The 21,267-nt window shown below is 33.9% G+C and overlaps 2 protein-coding genes across 3 annotated transcripts in view; one reads left to right on the top strand and one right to left on the bottom strand.

The window, feature by feature from the left end:
* Nucleotides 1-1,838: 1,838 nt before the first annotated feature.
* Nucleotides 1,839-3,818, bottom strand: LOC126693986 (bZIP transcription factor RISBZ1-like). The gene is made up of 5 exons (XM_050390026.1): nucleotides 3,325-3,818; nucleotides 2,805-2,862; nucleotides 2,617-2,692; nucleotides 2,394-2,519; nucleotides 1,839-2,261 (listed from the first exon to the last, which is right to left on the bottom strand). The coding sequence occupies exons 1-5, from the start codon at nucleotides 3,458-3,460 to the stop codon at nucleotides 2,046-2,048; spliced, it is 612 nt and encodes a 203-aa protein (XP_050245983.1). The 5' UTR covers nucleotides 3,461-3,818; the 3' UTR covers nucleotides 1,839-2,045.
* A 5,458-nt stretch (nucleotides 3,819-9,276) lies between these two features.
* The window catches only part of LOC126695529 (uncharacterized), a 36,176-nt gene continuing 24,185 nt past the window's right edge, over nucleotides 9,277-21,267 (top strand). The window contains exons 1-2 of one of the 2 annotated variants that reach the window (XR_007646039.1): nucleotides 9,277-9,781; nucleotides 14,182-14,550. Coding sequence is in view for 1 of the 2 variants with exons in the window: in XM_050392321.1 (XP_050248278.1) it covers nucleotides 9,529-9,781; nucleotides 14,182-14,495 (567 nt within the window). In the remaining variant the exon portion in view is untranslated. Of the gene's footprint in view, nucleotides 9,782-14,181; nucleotides 14,721-21,267 lie in introns of those variants that run through there. The other variant, XM_050392321.1, reaches the window with a different exon arrangement.

Here is a 21,267-nt window from a genome sequence, read left to right as displayed (position 1 = left end):
GTTGTGCTAGACCCTCGTTATTAATTGAGATATATCATGTTTTCCTTTAAACAAGTTTCTGAGAAATCCAAGGCAGAAGAACTAAAAGTAATGGTGGAGGCAAAATTAAAAAAATTATATGAGCACTATCTTCAAAAGGATACTAGTGCTAATGTTGCAAAACCTAGTGTAAGTCAAACTTTTGAAGAGATGGATGTTGATGATGAGGAGGAAGATGATAGCAAGTCATTTGCCTTTCAATATAAGAAACACTTGGAGGAGGCAGAAAGGTTGGAAAATAAATCTGAAGTGTATAGGTTTCTAACAGAAAATTGTGAGGGTCTAGGCAATGCTGAATTTGATATTTTGGCATGGTGGAAGCTTAATAGCCACAAGTATCAAATTCTCTCTCAAATAGCATGAGATGTTTTAGCTGTTCCAGTCTCCACAGTGGCCTCTGAGTCAGCTTTTAGTACTAGTGGACGTGTACTTGATCCATTTCGAAGTTCTCTAACTCCAAAGATGGTGGAGGCTCTTATTTGTGGACAGAATTGGTTGCGGTCTTCACCAATTCCAATCAACCTTCGAGAGGCTATGGATGACATAGAAAAATATGAAGAAATTGAGTCAGGTAACATTTTTTTTTAATTATTTGTTGAAGTTGGTTCATGGATACTTTAATTTAGTTAGTTTTGATTAATTGCAGTAACATGTTTATTATATGTAATATTTTTATTTCAGAATTTGCTGCTTTAAATATAAAAGATGTGGAGAATTGATTTAGTTGATTTTGAGGAACTTGGCTTAGGCAAGTAACATCCATTCTCTATCTTCATTTGCTTAAACTTGATTAGATTGATTACATTATAAATGATAACATGAACAATATAATAACAAAGTAAAATCAAGTGTTCAAATGCTTGTTGCCAGTGTAGCTCATGCCTGAGATTTACCATTGCATCATTATATTTGGCATTGTTGTACTTAAAGCAACTTAGGATTATGTGCAATTTTCATTATCTTATATAGATAACAGTAACATTCCTAATTTTATCTTATGTTGTGGATGATTGATTAGGTTGCTACTTGCTTTGGAGGAGTTCAACTTAATTTTTGGAGTGGTACCAAGCTTGAAGTTGATTGATTAAGTCTATTTTGTGAAGAACTTTTGTTAGAATTGAGTTTATTTTCAGTGGGTTTAATTTGATTACATTATGGCTTTTGAGACCATGCATACCATTTTGAAGTTTATTTGTTATGTTGGTATGTTATTATTTTGAATCCTTGATGTGACTTTGGGAATGTTAAGACTTTGAGTTTGTTGATTTAATTCTACTATTTTTTAATTTCCTAAGTTGTAAGGCAGAGCCTACTTTTGTTAGAGATGATATATATCTCTTTTTCATTGACTCTATATTTGTGTTGGAATTGAGATTATTCAATGAAATCTACCTTTAGTTTTTTGTGTGCATTAGTTATATTTTGAGATTATCAATAACAAATTGTAGTTTGTGATAATTAAAAAAAAAAAAACATTGTTAATGCCAACCCGCCTAACCTGCTAAGTTGAAACCGCCAAAATTTGTAACCAATCCGCCGGATTTAGACTTTGGTGGCTTGGTGGCAGATTGGAATTTTCCCAACCTGCTAGGGCGGATTGGATAGAAATATTAGCCTTTACCCGCCCAATCTGACCCGCGCACACCCCTACAAGTGATCTAGAGAACAACTGCTACTATAAATTGGTTAATATGAATTTAATAACAGAAGAGTTGAACTTTAGGCATGTTGCTCCAACAAACACATTAGTGATAGCCTCCATAATAATTTCAACTCAAAAAATTAATAAAGCTCAATCATCCATAAATTTCATCAAAAGAAAAGGCAATTTAACATATCATTCAAGTCATTTCAACTAGAAATTGAAACCTAAATCCTACATTTATAAGTACTTACATCCAAATCAACCAATAGTGATTTAACTAAATCATAATAACAATTAGAAAGATGTTGTACAAATCAACATCAATAAATCTAAACTAGTACTTATTCTATTGGTTATTGTCTCAACCAGGCATAGCCCTATGCAAACCAGTATTTGGAAAAGTTTGATTTTGCCCCTGCTGCATGCCAACTTTGCTTGGATATGAAGGTGCACGTAGTAGGCTTTTTCTAACATCCGACAAATTCAGACCTGCATTGTTAGCCATAGATATAAAAAGTGGGTCATTAAGCGGGTGGCACCCTGTCACTCTCATAAGTTGTAGCTCAGTCTTATAGACCTGAAAAAATCCATATGATATATAAATAACATATTCTCTATGAATGCAAAAACCACAAAGAAAAGAAAGAAAGAAAGAAAGTGAAAGTAATTTTACACCCTGGCACTTCCATGATTTGTTTCTTAGACTTACCAGTAAAGGTATTGTCACATAATCAATTACTGCAATTCTATTCTCAAAATGAGCTTTGTCACACTTTTCTTTAAGCTCCCGGTGAACCTGTGATGATTCTAAGGCTGTATTCTTAAGAACTTCAACCTATATAATAATAAAACCATGAAAACTTAAATTATCATTCATATAAGGATATTCTTGGTGAGAGTATTTAGTGTTAACAAAAAACATAAAGCATTACCTCTTTCTCAAGGTTTTTCATCAAGTCTTGTTTTCTTTTTCTAGACCGTTTAGCTGATTCTATATTTGCTTGCTTCCTAATATGGAAAAAAAAAATTCAAATTGGGATGCAGTCCATTTAAACATAAAAAAACAAATTGAGAAGTATTGAACAATATTTGAAAAAACAAAAAATTTCTTGTTACCAACCTCCTTTGACACTTTGCCTCATCAGAATTGTCAATGATCTTTGCCGTAAATTGAAAAACTGTACACAGTCAAGAGAGCAAATTCAGCAAGTGATGCAAAGACAAGTGAATTGCAGACACCCACAACCACAACACAAATTTCTGTTGTAACTATTCAATAATCAAATAACTATTTAACACATCATGCTAAATCGGGGGGGGGGGGGGGGGGGGGGGGGTGGGTTGTGGGGAGCCGCTACTCTCAATACAAATAAACATATAATAGGATTGTTTTATTAATTTGATAAATCAGAAAGATTTATTTATTAGAAGAAACAAGGCTAGTTCCAAGTTGCAATAAAACAGAGACCTAAACAACACAAAACAAAGAGCAATAAAACTCTCAAGCTAATACACAACTGACCAATCTACAAAGCAAAAAAAAAAAAAAAAAGAGCATCGTTGAAATTCTGTAAGCAGTACATACAAATAAAATAAACTCTAAAAAGGAAGGAAAAAAATTATGATAAGATGTAAAATACCATTAGTATTAGGAATTGGAGGGTGCGATTGAGTATTGTTGACTGTATTGAGTGCAGCAGCGCAAGCGCGCTCACAATCAGAATGAACAGCAGCATTATTCAATGGCAGAGGAAAGAAGTCGAAGTAGTTTGTCATGGTAGTAGTCTAGTAGTTGCGTTTTGCTGCTGGGAGACCAAAGAAATAAACACACTGAACTACTTAACTTTGCTTTTTTTACGAGGAATAGGAATAGGAATAGGCCAATTTATATAGGTAGGAGAGGGCGGGGGATGTCCAAATACTCTTCGCAAAAAGAAAGACCAATCACCGCCTTGCCTTACGTGTCATACAAAATAATATTTTATCTCAAATTAAATTTTATATTGGTTTTTTTTTTTAATTTAAAAATATTATTATTAAGCCAAGTTTACCAAAATTAAATTAGACAAATAAAATTTAAAAAGAACTTAATTGGTAAGATAATATAATTGCGTAATACCCAACACAATAATACATCTATCCGATTCCTCTTCTAATTCGTAATAAGTAACACATGCACAAATTAATTCCTTTTCTCCAAATAAATAAACCCAAATCCGTCTTCCTCAACAAATCCCTAAAACCTAATACCCAGTATAAAAGCAAAAAAATAAAAAACCCAAAGCTGTCTTACGGTAACTACATCAGTATGTTTGTTTCTGCACGCCAGGATTCATACTTATTCACTGGTAGTGGTATCGCTCTCTTTCTCTCACTCCCTCTTTGTCTGCTATATAATATTGTACAGACAGTACAGTTTTGAGTTGCCTGCAGCAGAATGATCTTTGGTAGTTTCCTTTGGTTAAATGAATAGAGCTAAAGTGAATGGTTGGCACTTGGGCGTTGAGCCAAAAAGTTACTGCTTAGTGCTGAATGAGTGGATGGAGTTTTTTTTTGTTGTGGATATATAATATTGATGAGTTATATGCTTATAAGATATTAAGATGTAGGGTCCGTTTGGATACCGCTAAAAATTGAAAATTGAAACTGAAAACTAAAAAATATTGTAGTAAAATAATTTTTAAATGTATGAATAGTACCGTGAGACCCATTTTTAATGAAAAAGTTGTTGAAAAGTGAAATTTGTGGGTCCGTAAACAGTACACGATGTGCACTGATTGGCTGAAAAAAGTTTGAAAAGTCAAAATTTGTGATTACTGTTCATTGAACAGTACATGACCAGTAACCGCAAATCTAAAAAACGAGTAAAAAAAAAAAAAAAAGATGAAAAACGCAAACGCGCTGGTTTTCAGCGCAATCCAAACGCAACTGTAATATATAATGTGGGTTCCAGTTAGCTCAATCGGTAAAATCTCTGATAGTTGTATAAGAGATTTGGGGTTCAATTACCACCTACATAAAAAACTGATTGATGTCTTAGTCTGATTGGTGTCTTGGTGTATTGAGATTGATGTAGTATCTATTTGTTAAAATAGCAAAAGAGGAGTTTTTGTAGTTAGTTTAGCTAAAATTCTAAAAAGGCTATGTGAGTCCTCTAAAGAATCCAAAAATATGCATTAGTTTTACTCTTTTTGTTTCAACAACTACAAAATGCATAAAACAAGATGAAAATTGATTTTAAGTTCTTGTCTAACAGTGTATATAGAAAAAGACTACTATAGAATTTAATTGATGATCAATTTTTATACCATAAAAGAATCTATGTTACAATTGTATTGAGCCAAATTTAAGTAATGGAAAAAAAAAATCACTTAAAATTTCGTTATACATAATTTGACCCCCTGAAAAAAAAAAAAAAAAAAAAAAAATCTCGCTTTACCACTGACTATGTAAGAAAGATTATTTTAATCAACAAACTTGTGGAGTATCAATCAAAGGCAATGCTTTGTGTGAGAGAGAGGGTATTATACAAGTACGTGTAAGCGATGGAAGATTACTTGGAGGGCGTAAATGCACTTTTAGTCCCTACATTTTGACGTTTTTCCATTTTAGTCCCTACATTTTATTTTTTCCACTTTTAGTCCCTAAACCAATTAACGCCCCTTCATTTAAGTCCTTGAAGCTAACTTCCGTCACTAATCTAACGGGAACACTGATAGATGAATAAAATAATAATAAAATTTAAAAAGAAAAAAAAGATTTTCAATTAATTTTGTTTCTCTTTTTTTTGGGAAGAACATGAAGAACATGTTCATGTTCTTTGTGTTCTTCCCTATAATCAATCTTCAGCAACAACATCAAACCCAGCAACAACATCAAACCCACAACACAGCAGCCACCACCACCTAAAATCCAACAACACCACCACCGCCACCACTGCCAAATCCATACCCACAAACCCAAACCCACCAAAACCGAAACCCACACAACCCACTCACCGAATCCCACAACCCAAACCCAAAATCCACGCCGATCTGAGCAAACCCACGCCGATCTGAGCAAACCCGAAACCCACGCCGATCTGAGCAAACCCAAACCCACCAAAATCGAAACCCACACAATCCACTCACCGAATCCCACAACCCAAACACCGATTCCCACAACCCAGTCACCGATTTCCATAACCCAACCACCAATTCATCGATTCCACAGCCCAGCAACCATCGTGACCCACACCTCAACCTCGACCACAAACGCCGATCTCCACCACAGACGCTGATCTCCACAAACAAACACCCTCCATCACGCCGATCCCCACAAACCCACACCCTCCATGCCGATCTGAGAGAGATGGTTCGAGACAGAGAAAAGAGAGAACAAACCCACCCATCACCGGCTCTCCCTTTACCGTTGCCACCCATCATCAAATCCAAAAACTCAAATATCTCCCATCGTTTTCTCTGGATCAAGAATCCATGGCATCCATTATTAAAACCTTGAAGATCTGCCCCTTGCTCTGCTCTTCGTTGGTCGAGGGAGAACCTGAAGTGCGAAAGGGCTGAGTCATTAGGCACAATGCAAGCTTGAAGAACATGTGTTTTTATTCTAGGCGAAGATCCAGAAGAATGGGTCTGAAGATGGGTAGTGGTGGAGGGTTGTTGAAGATGCGTTTGAGCATTCTTTTTAATTAAAAGAAAGTAAATTTTTTTGTTGGAAAGAAAATAATTTTGTTTTTTTTTATTTTAATTAAAATTGAGTAATTAATTAATTATTTATAATTTTGGCATTTAAAAAATGTTAAATAATTTTTTTAATAATATTTTAATGCTCACGTCAGCCACGTCCAGTTTTCCCGTTAGTTTGGTGACGGAATAGTGCTTCAAGGACTAAAACGGAAAGCGTAAATTGGTTTTAGGGACTAAAAGTGGAAAAAATAAAATGTAGGGACTAAAATGGAAAAAGGTCAAAATATAAGGACTAAAAGTGCATTTACGCCTTACTTGGAGTCCACGTGGAGGAGGAGACAAACAAATGAGTACCGAACTTATGGCCTAATGCATTAGTTTGGTCACTTTGCATGGTTCTGATGTCTTGTTGATGAAGAGCGATTACAACACTAAGTACTACAACTTTTTTTTTTTTAGGAACTCAAAGGACTACAACTTTAGAAGCTACAATTTTTTTTTTTTTTTTTTTTTTTGAGAATCTTAGGGCCCGTATGATAGAGAAGTTTGAGTAATGTTGTTTGTAGTTTCTTAAAAGATGTGTGGGTGAAAAAGTATGTAGAAATGTGTGTAATGTTGTTTAAAAACTGAAAATGAGTTATTTAACAACTCTACCAAATGGGGCCTTAGAAGCTACAATTTGAATGTGTGCAATATGTGGATCAATCCATTAAAAAAAAAAAAAAAATCCTTTCATTCTGATCTTGAAGTTGTTAATTTGAATAATTAATTGTTAGAAGAAACTTTCTTTTTTTAACTTCTGCTCATCCAATGTAACAACAAGAAACCTTAGATTGTAATTCGGTGAGCATGAAATTACATCTTAATGTTACTATTTTAGTACTAAATATGATTTGTCATTAATCTACACAAATAATACCAAAATAACAATATCTGTTACCGTTAGATTGCAAACCTCTGCCACCATAGTATTGCTTGGTGGTTTCACGTGAGAATTCTACAAATGTCATCCCATACTTTAACCGTGATGATAGCGGGGGAATTATTTTTCCAATTTCTTGAGTTAGTTTATTATGGTCCTGCGCAGAATGATTTGTTTCCTCATTAGATTCTTCGAAGCACTGACCACATGACATAAATTATTTCATGGGATAATCTGAGATAGAAAAGGTTTTATTCCATGCAGACTGCAAGAAAACAACAACGGTTTCTCTACTCAAACTTCCTAACTTAGCAGGTCTAGAGACAGAGTGAAGGGTTGAGCCTAGCTTTCCTTTCGAGATGATATCAGCCGATTCACCCACCTGAATGATAAAACTTTCAGGAGAGGCCTTCACCATACAGGCATTATTCTTGTAAGGATTGAAAATTTGCGAATGTGTGGCCGCTAGGGGATGGACATTCTTCATTGTAGGACACTGAAAATGGATAATTTGGTTCCGTTACTTGTGAGGAAAGAAATAAGGGAGATGTCAAAACAGTGAAGATACCGTAGTCGTAATGCCATTGTTGCCACAGATTGGAATGAATTCCACTGGATCCAAGATTGTCTAGAGCAGATTGATTCTAGTGTATAAGCTGCCATTGAGAGAGAGAGAGAGAGAGAGAGAGAGAGATTTTGTCAGATCTAACTAAAACTGGTCGGAGAATGGCAAGTTTCGGTGTGGAGATTGGTTGAGTCGGTTGGAATTGGGTTTTCATGTAAAGACTTGTAAATTGAATAACTAGAAAAGTTTTTGGAGGCGGAAACCCATTATCGACCATCATGGTATCTAGTTGGCCTACTTAAGACATAGAATTTTTTTTCCTTATAATTCGACAGTTAAAACAAGGAAAAGAGATTTAAATCATGGATTTATCTATTAGAAATACTAGGAGGTGTCAATTAATTTAGTTACAAGATTATTGGTGACAACAAAAGTTTTCAGCTTTTAGTAGGATGGAAAAAATGTATTATTCCACTCATTTAACCTATATAGGTTTTCTTTTCTTGCTCTAAGAGGAATAGAGTATACCATGAGATTGTCTTGTGGTTACTTTCAAATTTGGTGGGTCCCGCGTGCTATTGGAGGGGCACACGGCTAGAGCTAGTCTCATAAAATAATTTTTTCTAAAAAGGTGGAGTAGGAATGAAATTTGCTTGCCTTGTTCCACCTTGAAAGTTTTACATTGTGGCACATTGGCACAGTTTTGAAAAACGATATGCAATTTAAAGCTTTTGTAGCTCATATGTTGAGAGTGACTCTAAGATGTTAGTTAAAAGATTCAATCCTAAGCCCTTGAGAATCTAACAGTATCTTGTGTTTTAAATACATGCAATATTATACTCACAACATATAGGCCTTATAGGTAGGTGAAAATGTGGTATTTTGTATCATAGGAATATAAAACACCCAACTCACAATGGGTTGGGTTCAAGGTCTTACACTTGTGGGGTCAATCCCTATATGAATTGGGTGTATGTATGTCCTTGTGATACAAAACAGAAGTCCATAATTAAGGCTCACATGTTGTGAATGTGATGTTACATGAACTCGAACATTAGATACTTTTTTCTTGAGAACTACTAGATCAACTCCTTGAGTTTTAATGAGAATATTATTTATCCTATATCAAAAAAAAAAAAATCACACTCTCACCCTAGCTTACTAATCATCCCACATTCCATATTACTTTATGGACAAAATTTAAATACAGTATTTTAGATATGGTTCCTTAAATCCCTCTCTAAGAAATTTTAACATGTTATTATGATCTTCCTTTCTAAGAAGAATACATAAAAGACAGTATTAGAAGAAAAAAAAAAAAAAAAAGTAGCGGAGAGGCAGAGAGAGAGAGAGAGGAACATGAAAATTGAGAAATACAGTCATTACTCGTTTGATTACTGATTGGCCTTCTGGAAGGAAAAATAATAATAAAAAAAAGGAATGATACTGTTATACCACACACTCAGCATGAACTACTCTTCAATCCATCATCCTACACTTTCACTTCCGCACTCATCCCCAATTCCTCTCTCTCTCATCTAACTTTCCTTTCCCCATTCCATCTCTCTTCTCTACAACTATATTAATATTTATAGGTATGCATAATAATCACATATAGATCCCAATCTCACATACCTAATTCTCTGTTTTTTTTTTTTTTTTTTTTTCCCCAATGGCTACCCTTTCCGAATCCCTCGCTCTCTCTTCTCTCTCCAATCTCAGACCCTCCCTCTCGCCGTCTCTGACCTCACCGCCGCCACTCTCCCTCTCTGCGCACCGGAAACTTACTGCCTTGCCCCAATTCACCGGCCTCAGGATCCAATTGCCTTCACACCGATCCGTTTCGTCGTTCAGCTCCAGAAACCCTAGCGTTCTTCGCCGATGTGCTCGCGTTTCTTGTGAAGCTCAGGAAACCGCTCTTGATAGTAAGTTTTTTTTCTCTTAAATAAAATATCCCTTTATTATATAAAATTTTGAATTTTATTCATGCACTATTTATTTATGCTTTAATTTTCATATGGGCATTGAGATTATTTAGATTTCTGGGTTTTGGTTAATTAAGGATTTCGTATTAATGCATTCATTAAATTGTATGTTTGATTGAAGATTTGCGGTTTTTTTTTTTTTTAATGATATATGAGTTGAATTCAAAGGACAAGTCTTTACAATGAGATTCAATTTCACAACATGGCCAATGAGCTCGGTCTCAAATGGCACTCCCCTTTTGTAAGAATGGGGAGAGGGATGAGTTTGTGGGTTTAAGACTTACTCGACGTATGTGTAATGTACTAATCAGAAGAAATAAAAATGCTTGAAATTTGGGATGACCATTCAAAATATATGATCAATATGCTTAAGTCGGCATGTTGCTTTTGCTGTGTCCCATCATTTGAATGAGTAATGGATGCATGGATGGAAGCGAGTTAAGGGCAGATTAGTCATATTGGAAGCTTTTTTTTTTAATTGATGAATCTGAATCCTCTGGATAGCGATCACTTCTACATTCTCAGCATCCATAACAAATATGTACAGCAAGGCATTTTAATGAGTGGATTTCTTGAACCAAAAAGTTTCTCCATAGTCTTGAGGTTTTTTCAATCAAGGCAGGGTTGAAGCATAATTATTATTTTACAACAAGTGGGAGAGGACAATTTGAACCTAGGTTTTCGTCATGAGGAAAACTGGGCAATGTGTTATGAGTCTAGGGCCCTAGGCTTAGGGAATGGGTTACTGAGTCCTCTGTGAGTTGTTGAGTCCAAGGTTGTTCCAATTTGTTATTGACTTCTACATGTAGTGTTTGGTTCTTATTTTCTAGCTTGTGTGAGTTAACATGTCCTACTTTTTTTCTTTTGTTGTTATTCAATTGGTATAAAAAGGCAACAAAAGGTATATAAATGGTATTGTAGTTTATTCTCCAAAGAAGCAAGTGTAGGAGATTAGGACTCCTTCAAAGTAGTCAATTTCATCAAACTTAGAGACTTTGGTTCTCTCAAAGCAACTGGTACAAATTAGTGTATGCAGCAATTGGTATCAGAGTCTGGGCATGGACTAGTGACTGTGAGTGGAGTAGTTAAAGTAAAAATTTAGCTTCCTTATCTCTGGTCAGCAGCAGATACTGCAGGTTGTGGAAAGATACACTAAGCTATTCAACAATCTCAGCATGTCTCCATCATACAGAGAAGGAAGATAGAGCTTGCATCCATCATATAGAGGAGAGAACTTGCAAGCTCATGCAAGAGGGGCCCTCAATTGAGGGCATAATGACAATTGGAGGGTCACAAAAGTTATAAGCGTAAAAAAGCCTCCAAGGATTGCAGATCTGTGAGACTAAAAACTAGTAATAAAGTCTCAAATTTGGGTGGACAAAGTATGGTCACAAAACTTTAAAAACTTTCAGCCTCTGTACCTCTATGTCATTGACATCGGAAAGTTAGATGCATGTCATTGCAAATAAAATACTTAAAGAAGGCTGGAAAAAGAAGTATATCACATAAAACGAGGTGACACCTAAGAAACTAAAGAGTAGTACTTTTTGGTGGAAGAAGTGAACTCATATTTAATACAGGTGCTACTCAATGGTCTCCTGTTGACTAAAAATCCAAATGATGAACGAGTGATTCATTTTAGGGAGAAAAAGATTCATCTCTTCATATATATATATGTTTATATATCCAAATATTTGAAAATGTCAAGGAGCTTATATAGTTGAGTCTAGACATACGGGAGTTGTTTCAGAGTCTTTCGTCTTTAGTGAGTTTTGTTTTTTTTTTTTTTGGATAGGTTTCATTGAAGAAAAGACTACTTCATGCGAGAAAATCACGAAGTAGCCAAGAAGTACAAAAAAGATTAAAGTAGAACTCACCCTTGAAAACTTGCTTACTTATTTATTTATTTATTTTTAAAAAGAAAGTAAAAGACTAGAACTTGATTAAACAGCCTTCCTAAAAAGTTTGTCTCATATTTACCACAATTGCTTGCTTAATAGTCCCTATTGTCTAGAAAGTAAAAAGCTATGAATTAGTGATTAATTATGGGGAAAAATATTCATGGCCCTTCTGAAAAGCTGTTCATAACTCTTGATCAGGCCAAATGCAATGACAATTTTGGCAGTACCTTGTGGTGCAACAAGGTTTGGGCACAAAGGGGCTCTCAAGCAATTTTTTAAATCTCATTTCATTCCGGTCGGATTTTTTTTTTTTTTTTTTTTTTTTCCTTCAGGTGGATAAACTAGTGTAGGTGACCCCCCTGATTCTGTATCGTCCCAAATTCCTGTCTATTCTGGCCTAAACCAGAGTTCTGGGCGGAATTTTTCCATTTTGAGCAAAACTAGAATTCTGAACTGGATTTTAGAAGGCTCACTTCCTTCTGATTTTTCTTCTTTTCCATGCATTTTGTAAGAGAGAAAGAGGGAAATGCATGAATTCTTTAACCATAAGTGTAGAGTTGTGCAGTGAATCAGTGGATCTGGTTGGTAAAGCACAGGGGAGGTAAAGAAAAAACAAAAACAAAAAGACAAAGAAGAAGACGAGGTTAGCAATTAGAGAGGGCATGGTGAAAAAAAAATGGAAGATGAGAAGATAGATACAGAAAAGGCACAGTCTAAACAGACAAGGTGAAGGAATGTTGAAGGTAAATTTAAATGAGAAAGGAAATGAATAAAGAAATAGGGAAAGCTGGGAAGGTGAGACACAAAAAAGATCAATCTCATGTGAGATGTTATAAATTGAAAGAAATGAACCTTCCAATCATAGTCTTCGCAACACCCCTTAGACCCCTATATACTTCTTTATTTACAAAAATACCATTTTTTATTTAAAAAAACACTAAATTAGATTAATTAATTTAAATCATTCAGCCTAATAATAGAAATAAGTGTGTGTATATACACAACTGGTGTGTAATCCCAAGACGGTGAATTGGTATACATTGGTGCTGAAAATATTTCGTTCCAATAACCATTCTAGAATGGAATTCAAAACTTTGCTCTTAGCCTCTCCCTTTCTAAGGGACTTGGGCCTGGTTCACCCTTGAGCACAAAAGTTAACGTTAAGAGATTTTACCGATTGAGCTAACCAAAACCTATTTGTTGAGTCCAATTTGTTATGGCTTTTACATGTAGATTTTAAGATGTAAATATTTCCTAGCTTGTGTGAGTTTACATGTCCTATGTTTTTTTTGCTCTTGTTATTCAAGTTTTAGAAAAGGGCAACAAAGCTAGGGTTTGAGGGATACCCCACTGGTTCCTGCACCTCTTGTGGTGCCTGAGCACTAGGATTTGAACCCCCTTCCCATTATTTATTATCAAAATAAAAGGGCAACAAAACTAAGGATACGGTTGGTATGCTATAATAGCTCTTATAATGGAATAATTATTCATGTGTAATAGCAATTCGGTTATTTGGTTGCATTTTTATTACATGGATTAGTTATTACATTGGAATTTAAAGAATAGTTATTCCTCTTTAAAATGAATGTAATAGTTATTCCTTAGTGCATATATTTCCAAAAATATAAAATTTCCTTATACATTATCTTTTACAAGCTTTCCATATGTAACAACCAAACTTATGAATAGTAATAGTTAATCTATTACAATGTCTTTTATTCCTAGTAATAAAGATTACTATTCCTAATGTAATTTACATTCAGTATACCAAACGTACCCTAAATAAAAAGTATCATCATTTATTCTTCAAAGAAACACTTTAGTGTATGAGGTTAGGATTCACTCAAAGTAGGTTTTTTTTTTTTTTTTTTTAAACAAAAAAAAAACAAACTGGGGTGTAGTTGGCTTCCTTGAAGCTACTCATAAAAATTAGTTTACGCAATAATTGGTATTAGAATTTGTGCATGGACCAGCGTGTGGAAAAGCTGGAGCAAAAGGTTAGCTCTCTCTCATCTCTGTTCAGAACAGATGCAGGCAGGTCATGGAAAGATTTATTGAGCTATTCAACAAGCTCAACATGTCCATCACACAAAGGAGAGAACTTGCAAGCTCAGCAAGCAGTGCCCATGAAAGGCATAGTGGCGATGGAGGTCAAAAAATACTGGTAAAAAAGGAGGAAAACTACAGCCACAATGAGGACAACACAATAAATTGAATACATTATACATATTTAATCGACTTCTATGTAGGATTTTCTAGAACATACCATGGTTCCATTCATTTGGTGCTATTGTTTAAATTAACTCCTTGGCTGTGAATTGTGTTATCAGTCTATTACTAGAATAAGACTCTTGAAAATGATGAATAGTGGATATCTATGTTGCTCTTCATGAAATGCACCCAACTGGATTAACCTCTTGCTTGGCTTTCAAATTTCAGTTCCCATTGTGACTGATGCTACATGGGAATCACTTGTCCTCAAGGCTGATGGGCCTGTTCTGGTTGAGTTTTGGGCTCCATGGTGTGGGCCATGCCGTATGATACATCCAGTAATTGGTGAATTGGCAAAGCAATATGATGGGAAGCTCAAGTGCTTCAAATTGAGTACTGACGATAGTCCTTCGATTGCAACCCAATATGGAATTCGAAGTATCCCAACAATCATGATCTTCATCAACGGTGAGAAGAAAGACGCAGTAATTGGTGCTGTGCCCAAAACCACACTAATTGCCAGCATTGAGAAATTCTTGTAGAGATGGTGTTTCTTTTCAAAACTGTGTTATTCTTTTGGAAGTTTTTCATGTTGAGGTTGAAAATCTTTGACCTTTTGTATAATTTTGGAAGCTTCATGTATCAGGTTTTCTTTTGACATTGATTATTCGTCTTTTGTACGTTAAACATTTGAACTTCTCCAATAATAAATGTTAGCCATGCTGAAAATTGTACTCAATAAAAAGTTGTGAAATATTTAGAGGGAAGTATTCTGCAATTTTGTCAATGTGGTGACTTGAAAATTGTATTTCAACCTTTGACCCTGGTTCAGTCTTCTCAATCTATACTAGAAACATGCTTTTCATGACTTTTAATTAAATTTAGAACTTTTGAATTGACTGGTTCTTCACGTGGATTTAATGAAATTTGTATGATGAACTTGGGGAATTGGGCTGAAAAAGATGGTGCCTTCTATCTTTCAATTTCAATTGCTGGGCTTATGATGGAATTCAAGGCAGGTATACGTAGCTTGAATTCAGACGATTCTACAACTCGATTTGTGTCTATTTTTTTACGAACCACTTTCTTGTCATGATGTTGGTGGATTCAACTTGAAGCGTATAAATTACCGTTTCTCTAGAATCGATGACTTTGTCTCAACCCAAGGACTTGAGCAATCGAAAGAAAAGACTTTAAGCTATATACGCTCTGCTTGTTTTACTCATCTTTGGAGAATTTAGAGGCCAGGGGAAAGAATTAGGAAAGTACATTGAGATTAGAGAAAGACAAACTAAAACGAAATTTTTCTAACAAAATTCTCGAAAAACACATGAACTACGCATGAATTGAAGTGGTGGCAGCATTTGTTTATTATTATTATTATTTCTCCTTTTTAAGTACTCCCTCTGTCCCAGTTTGTTTTTCCTCTATTCTATTTTGGAATGTCCCAAAATATTGTCTTGTTTCTAAAAATAAAAGTCATTAATTTACTAATATTCTCATTATACCCCTATTTTATTTTCAAAACTATTTGAAAAGAAAACTAACAAATATTTTAAAAAATCAATCTAATTGTGGCATCTTTTTAGTTACCTTATTAAGAATAATTCTTTAAAAAAAAAGTTGATAAATTTACTTAAGGGTAGTTTTGTAAACTTAAACATTTTTATAAGGCAAATAAGACAATATATGATGTTCCCTTAAAAAGTTTAACTTTTCAAACAGGACAAACAAATTGGGACGGAGGGAGTATGATGTTAGTATCGAAGTTAACAATAATAGCAACAATAGCGCCCTAGTCCCAAAAATTTTAAGTTATTGGCTATGGATCTTTAACAAGATTAATTAAGGTTGATTATTTATATTCTTTTCTAACATTTTATTCCATCCAAAATCATAGTCTCTCTTACTTCCTAAATTGACATGGTCTTTTTAATTACTACTAATGTTATCTTTATCTTCCAATACCTTTTTTTTTCCTTCCCCTAACCTGAATAAACTCACTTGAATAAATTAATTGTTCTACTTTGCATATAACCAAACATTTCAAGCAATTTTCTCTCACCTTTTCATCAATAGGAGCCACCCATATTTTTAATTGGATTCTTTCATTTTGAATTCTATCTTTATATGCATTTCTATTTATCCATCTTAATATTTTCATTTCAGTTACACTCATTTTATGAATCTATTTCTTCTTAACAATCCAACACTTAGTATTATAGAACCTAGTTGATCTTGATAACATTTTCCCTTTAACTTAATAGGTATTTTACAATCACACAAGACTCCTAATGCACTTCTCTACTTCATCCACCATGCTCTTATCCTTTAACTCACATCCTCTTTGATCTCTCAATCTTTATGGATTAATGATCCAATATATCAAAAGCTCTCGCATTTTTTGTATCCAATATATCCAATATATCACATCTTACTACCCCCTTAATCTTTATTTCCACTTTTACTAAACATACATTCTATGTTGTCTATTTTAATTCTACTTAATCGAAAGCATTCCAAAGCATTTCACCAAATTTCTAACTCAACATTAACTCCACTTGTAGTTTCATTCACTAAAACTATATCATTTGTAAAAAGCATACACCAAGGAACTTTCTATTGAATCAATTTAGTGAGCTCACCCATTACTAGTGTGAAGAGATGAAGATTTAACGTTGATCCTTGATGCAAACCTATAGTGATAGGAAACTTTAACTTGTGATGTATTCACTTGTTCTCACACTAGTTATAACTCTATCATACATATCCTTAATCAAGTTAATATATTTTAAAGGAACTCCTTTCTTTTCCAAACCCTACTATATGCTTTTTAACATTTTGTCTAAGTTTTTTTTTTTTTTGGCAAATAATTTATTTTTTAGCTTTTTAAAATAAACTAGTTTTTAACTTTTTATAACACATTTAACATAAAAGTTACCAAAAAACATATCTTTTGATAAACATTATATAAATAAGCTACCATAGATAAGCAAGAGCCATACACACACTTCAGAATCTTATCACATTGTATTTTTCTTAAATGGTAGAATAGATAATTCAATATACAAATCAAATCATAATAAATACCTATTAATAACTACCATAATTATAAAATTTCATAATTACACATACAATAATGAGAATGGATCAAATTTTGTTAAATATACATGTTATTAACTAATAATATATATATATAAAATGAAATCTTTTTCTTATTTTCAATCTTATATATAAATTTAGCTTTTGTAGTCGACTTGTTTTTCCTTTGTACCCGTTGTCTCTCTCTTCTTCCTGGACCTAGAAAGCCCAAAACCCACCCAATAATATTTTCTCCTAGCAATAGTTGGGTCATTATATCATCTCGACCAACAACACAAATTCTGATAATTCTTGAAAATTGATGCAACACTAGACTTTAAATGTTACTCAAGATAGTAAAGAAAATTCCCGTATTTAAAGATATTCTTAGAAATTAGTTTTAGGAAAATTATAAAATATTTCAAGAGTACAAAAAGCACCGTATTTCTTTGTTTTATATGAACCGTGGGTTCTACAATAAATTTAATTAATGTGATTTATTATTATATGGAATGAGAAAGTACAACGTTATTGTACTCCTGCTTAGCTTTCAAAAATTTACATTCCAAACCATCCATTGATGTCATCTAAAATATCATCAATTTATTTAGAGACTTGGGACCACATAGTCGCCCAAAATGAAATCAACAAGATATTCACATTTGCGCACTTTTTTTTTTAATTTCTATAATTGTTAGCATTATGATGTCGAATTGTTGGTAAAATTGTTCACTCCTACAGAAGGAGACTCCTCCCATCGGAGTAAATAATTTCACCAATTGCTTGATGAAATTTGGGGTTAGATATCTTAGATTTGTGGTCCTTGTATAACTTTTCAGCAAGCTTTCAAAAAAAGGGGGAAAAAAAACCTTTACCCCTTGTGATTAAGTTCAATTAAGCCGCCAAAATTGCCATAACTTCAGCGAATTGGTCTTCTTCTTTTTCTTTTTGGGGGGGGGGGGGGGGGGGGGGGGGGAGAGAGTAGAAGCTAAGGTTTCTTGATTAAGTTAAAAGACTACATCACCGTCCTGATGCTAACTAGCCCTAAGTTAACTAGTTTTGCAATAATAAATTCAATAAGTCTATGACACATTTGTTGTCATAATTTTGTGCATAACTTGTTGAACTAATCGATTAGTAAAATTATTGAATACTCCGAAAGTACCATAAATGCTCATCCCCCTTCTCTCATATGAATTGTGGGTTTTATCATGAATTTAATTAGTAAGACCCATAATTATGTGAGAAAGAGGAATATACATTTTTTGGTACTCCGAGAGTACTCAATAATTACCCGGTTGATTGTGAGTGATAGACAATCTCTTTTACATGCACCCAACCTATTTTTTACCACTTATAATCAAACCATTTCAACAAATTGTGGTAAAAGATATGTCCTAAACTTAATTGAAGTAAATTTGATTATGAGACATGAATTTTTTTTTTACTAGAATAAGACATGTAATGTTTGATTATTAAAATTCAATTGTTGCACACTTTGAACAGATTTAATTTAAAAAAAAAAAAAATTATTTCCGCTTTTTAACATTTAACAAAATTTGAACATTTGATTGATGACGTAGCTATTGATATTTGACCTTTTAAAAATTTTGCAAGCATAGAGGATATAAGAAGAAAATGTAATTCAATGATAGATTTGTCAAATTCATTTCCAATAAAAAGATATTAAGTAAAGTTGCAGTTTTACGTTATAATCAAGTTTGTTGCCAAATTTTGTCATTGTTATATTTGTTTTCCTGTTAAGTGAAAAATAAATATAGTAGATGATACTTATAAGTGTTAGGTACAAACCATTCTTAAAATGATGTGATTATTTTCTAATAAAGTATAGTTGATACAATATATTAGATTTTCTAAATTAAACTATCTATATTTGTTCTTCTCAAAAGTGTGTATATATATATATATATATTATTTGTTATTTGAAAGTGTTTTGAATTTTGAAAATTTTTTTTTCCAATGAAATATAATGCATTTTACATTCAATTATTATATAAAGTGAGACATTTTGTGAATAATGTAATGTGTAATTGGAACTCCTCTATACATCTTGAATGACTTAAAAAGGAATCAAATATTAGTGAATTCATCACTTATATTAAAGGAGAAAATATCATTTTGGTCTCTATATTTTTAACTTGCAATAAATTTTTTCTCTATGGTCAATTCACTAATGAAAAATGCCTACGTGGAAAACGGTGTGCATTGCTACCACACTTAAAGCTTATGTGGTTTATAAAATAATATTAAAAATGACACATCATCATTTTAATAAATACAAATTTCATGTCATGACTCATGAACAAGCAACAAAGATAAAAGAAAATGAAGATCTGCTAAAACAGAAAATTTAATTCCCTTTTATTTTCTTGCAATCCAAACACATAGAGAAACATCGAAAGTCTGCTATTGGAATGTGAAAATTGAAAATATGAAATAAATGACTAATGGGTGGAGTCGTAGTTTTAGACTAGTGGGTGGAATTCAAAGCTTGCGGATTTCAATTGATTGTGCGGCCATGGTAGAGGGTTTGAATTTTTGCCTACATTAAAAAATACAAAACATTAATAAAATATGAAAAATGTAATTTTATCAATAGCCTAACAAAATTAGGCTGAGAATGTGACATAAATGTCAATAACACAACTTCTCTTTTCACACAAACCTCTCCTTCTTTGACATCACTAAAGTGGACTGAATGAATCAAATTGGACCAAAATAAACCGAAATGTACTAAAACTCTAAAAGGACCAAAGTGGACTGAACTTGACCGAATGGCCCAAAGTAAACCAAATTGGACTGAAATGGATCAAAGTGGACCAAAATGCTATGCTTTCACATGGCTCAAGTGGTTTTTAGACCTGGACTGTTCAACGAATCGAAAAAGGGAGAGGTTCAAGGTTTTTAACGTTGGACTGTGGTCTAACCATGATAATGTCATAATTAATCTAATAATTATTTAAAAGATAAATAAATATATTAAATTAGTAAAAAAAAAATGACTAAAATATTCCAAATAAATATAGAGATCTATTTTTCAATATCATAACTTTCAGAAGGCAAATAAGAATTATTAAATTCTAAGCAAATATAAATAGATATTGAGTTTCACAATCAAATGAGTCAATACTATGTTGGAAGTCGTTTCGGTTTTGTGAGGGAGATGAAATATTTAGATATCAATCAATACTAGTGTATCATTTTGGGATGACCGTAATTTTATAAAAATAAATTATATATATATAATTGTTGAGGGCCATTTGTGAAAATCCAAGTAGAAAGAAGAAAGCCCAACGACAAGGGCAGCAAAAAATTGGCAAACAGATGGCAAAACTATTAGGCCCAAGCGACAGGAATAATGGATCACAGGCCCATGAAATGAACAGATGGGTCTTGAAGAGGCAAGTGGGCTTAAAGAAGCCCGGAAAGAGAGAAATAGCATACACATCGGCAGTATATGATGTAGAAAAGTAAGAAAGGGTCACTGCAGGCCCAAAGTAATGCAAACAAAGAAAGTAAGGGGTTAATGGCAGGCCCATGAACACTAAGGATGAGAATAAGATAATTGGGTCAGGGAAGCCCAATGAAGTTAGTAAAAGCCCATGGGAATGCGGAGTTAGTAAAAGGGCCAAAGAAGCCCAAAGAAAGCAAGTGGGCCAAGGTTGCCCAAGAGGAAGACAAAAGGGACACAGGAGCCTATAAGTAGGAAAACCAATGGTCATACCAAGCCACTGGGGGAAAGAGTAAACGGCTGGCCTAAAGAGGCCCAGCAGGATTGAGTCATTATAGCAGGAGTGACAGAGTAATATGGCAGGAATGAAGGTAATCAATAAATGGGCCGAAAGAAATACCCAGTATCAAATAAAGCCCAGCTCCTCAGGGGAGCGAGAAATCAAAAAGCAGCTCACATAAAAGGTCAAAAGGAACAGACGGCAGACTATGCATGCAAGCCTCTAGACCACAGCAGACGTATGAGCAGTAGGCAAACTTTGGACACATATGGAAGGGAGGCACGCGCAAGGCCCAGGCACCACCAGTTTGTACCCAGCCAATACAGGGCATGGTGAGGTTGTGGGTCAAAGATTCAAAAGGCATGGTTTGGTGGTGGGGAGAGGGAAAAAATTTATTTTTAAGGTTCCGGCTCAGGCTCTTTTGGGAAAGTGTTCTGCTGGGATGACATACTATCCAAAAGAAGCAAGCTGAGTTGGAACC

The sequence above is a fragment of the Quercus robur genome, chromosome 8 (genome assembly GCF_932294415.1).
Source record: "Quercus robur chromosome 8, dhQueRobu3.1, whole genome shotgun sequence".
NCBI classification, from domain to species: Eukaryota; Viridiplantae; Streptophyta; class Magnoliopsida; order Fagales; family Fagaceae; genus Quercus; species Quercus robur.
Note: the sequence above shows the minus strand (reverse complement) of the source record. Positions and strands in the feature narration are given on the sequence as shown.

Coding starts and splice junctions, on each gene's coding strand:
- LOC126693986 (XM_050390026.1), bottom strand. CDS start 3,460: ATGACAAACTACTTCGACTTCTTTCCTCTGCCATTGAATAATGCTGCT. Junction 2,520..2,616: donor TGAAAAACCTTGAGAAAGAG/GTAATGCTTTAT, acceptor ATTATTATATAG/GTTGAAGTTCTTAAGAATAC. Junction 2,262..2,393: donor ATGTGACAATACCTTTACTG/GTAAGTCTAAGA, acceptor GGATTTTTTCAG/GTCTATAAGACTGAGCTACA.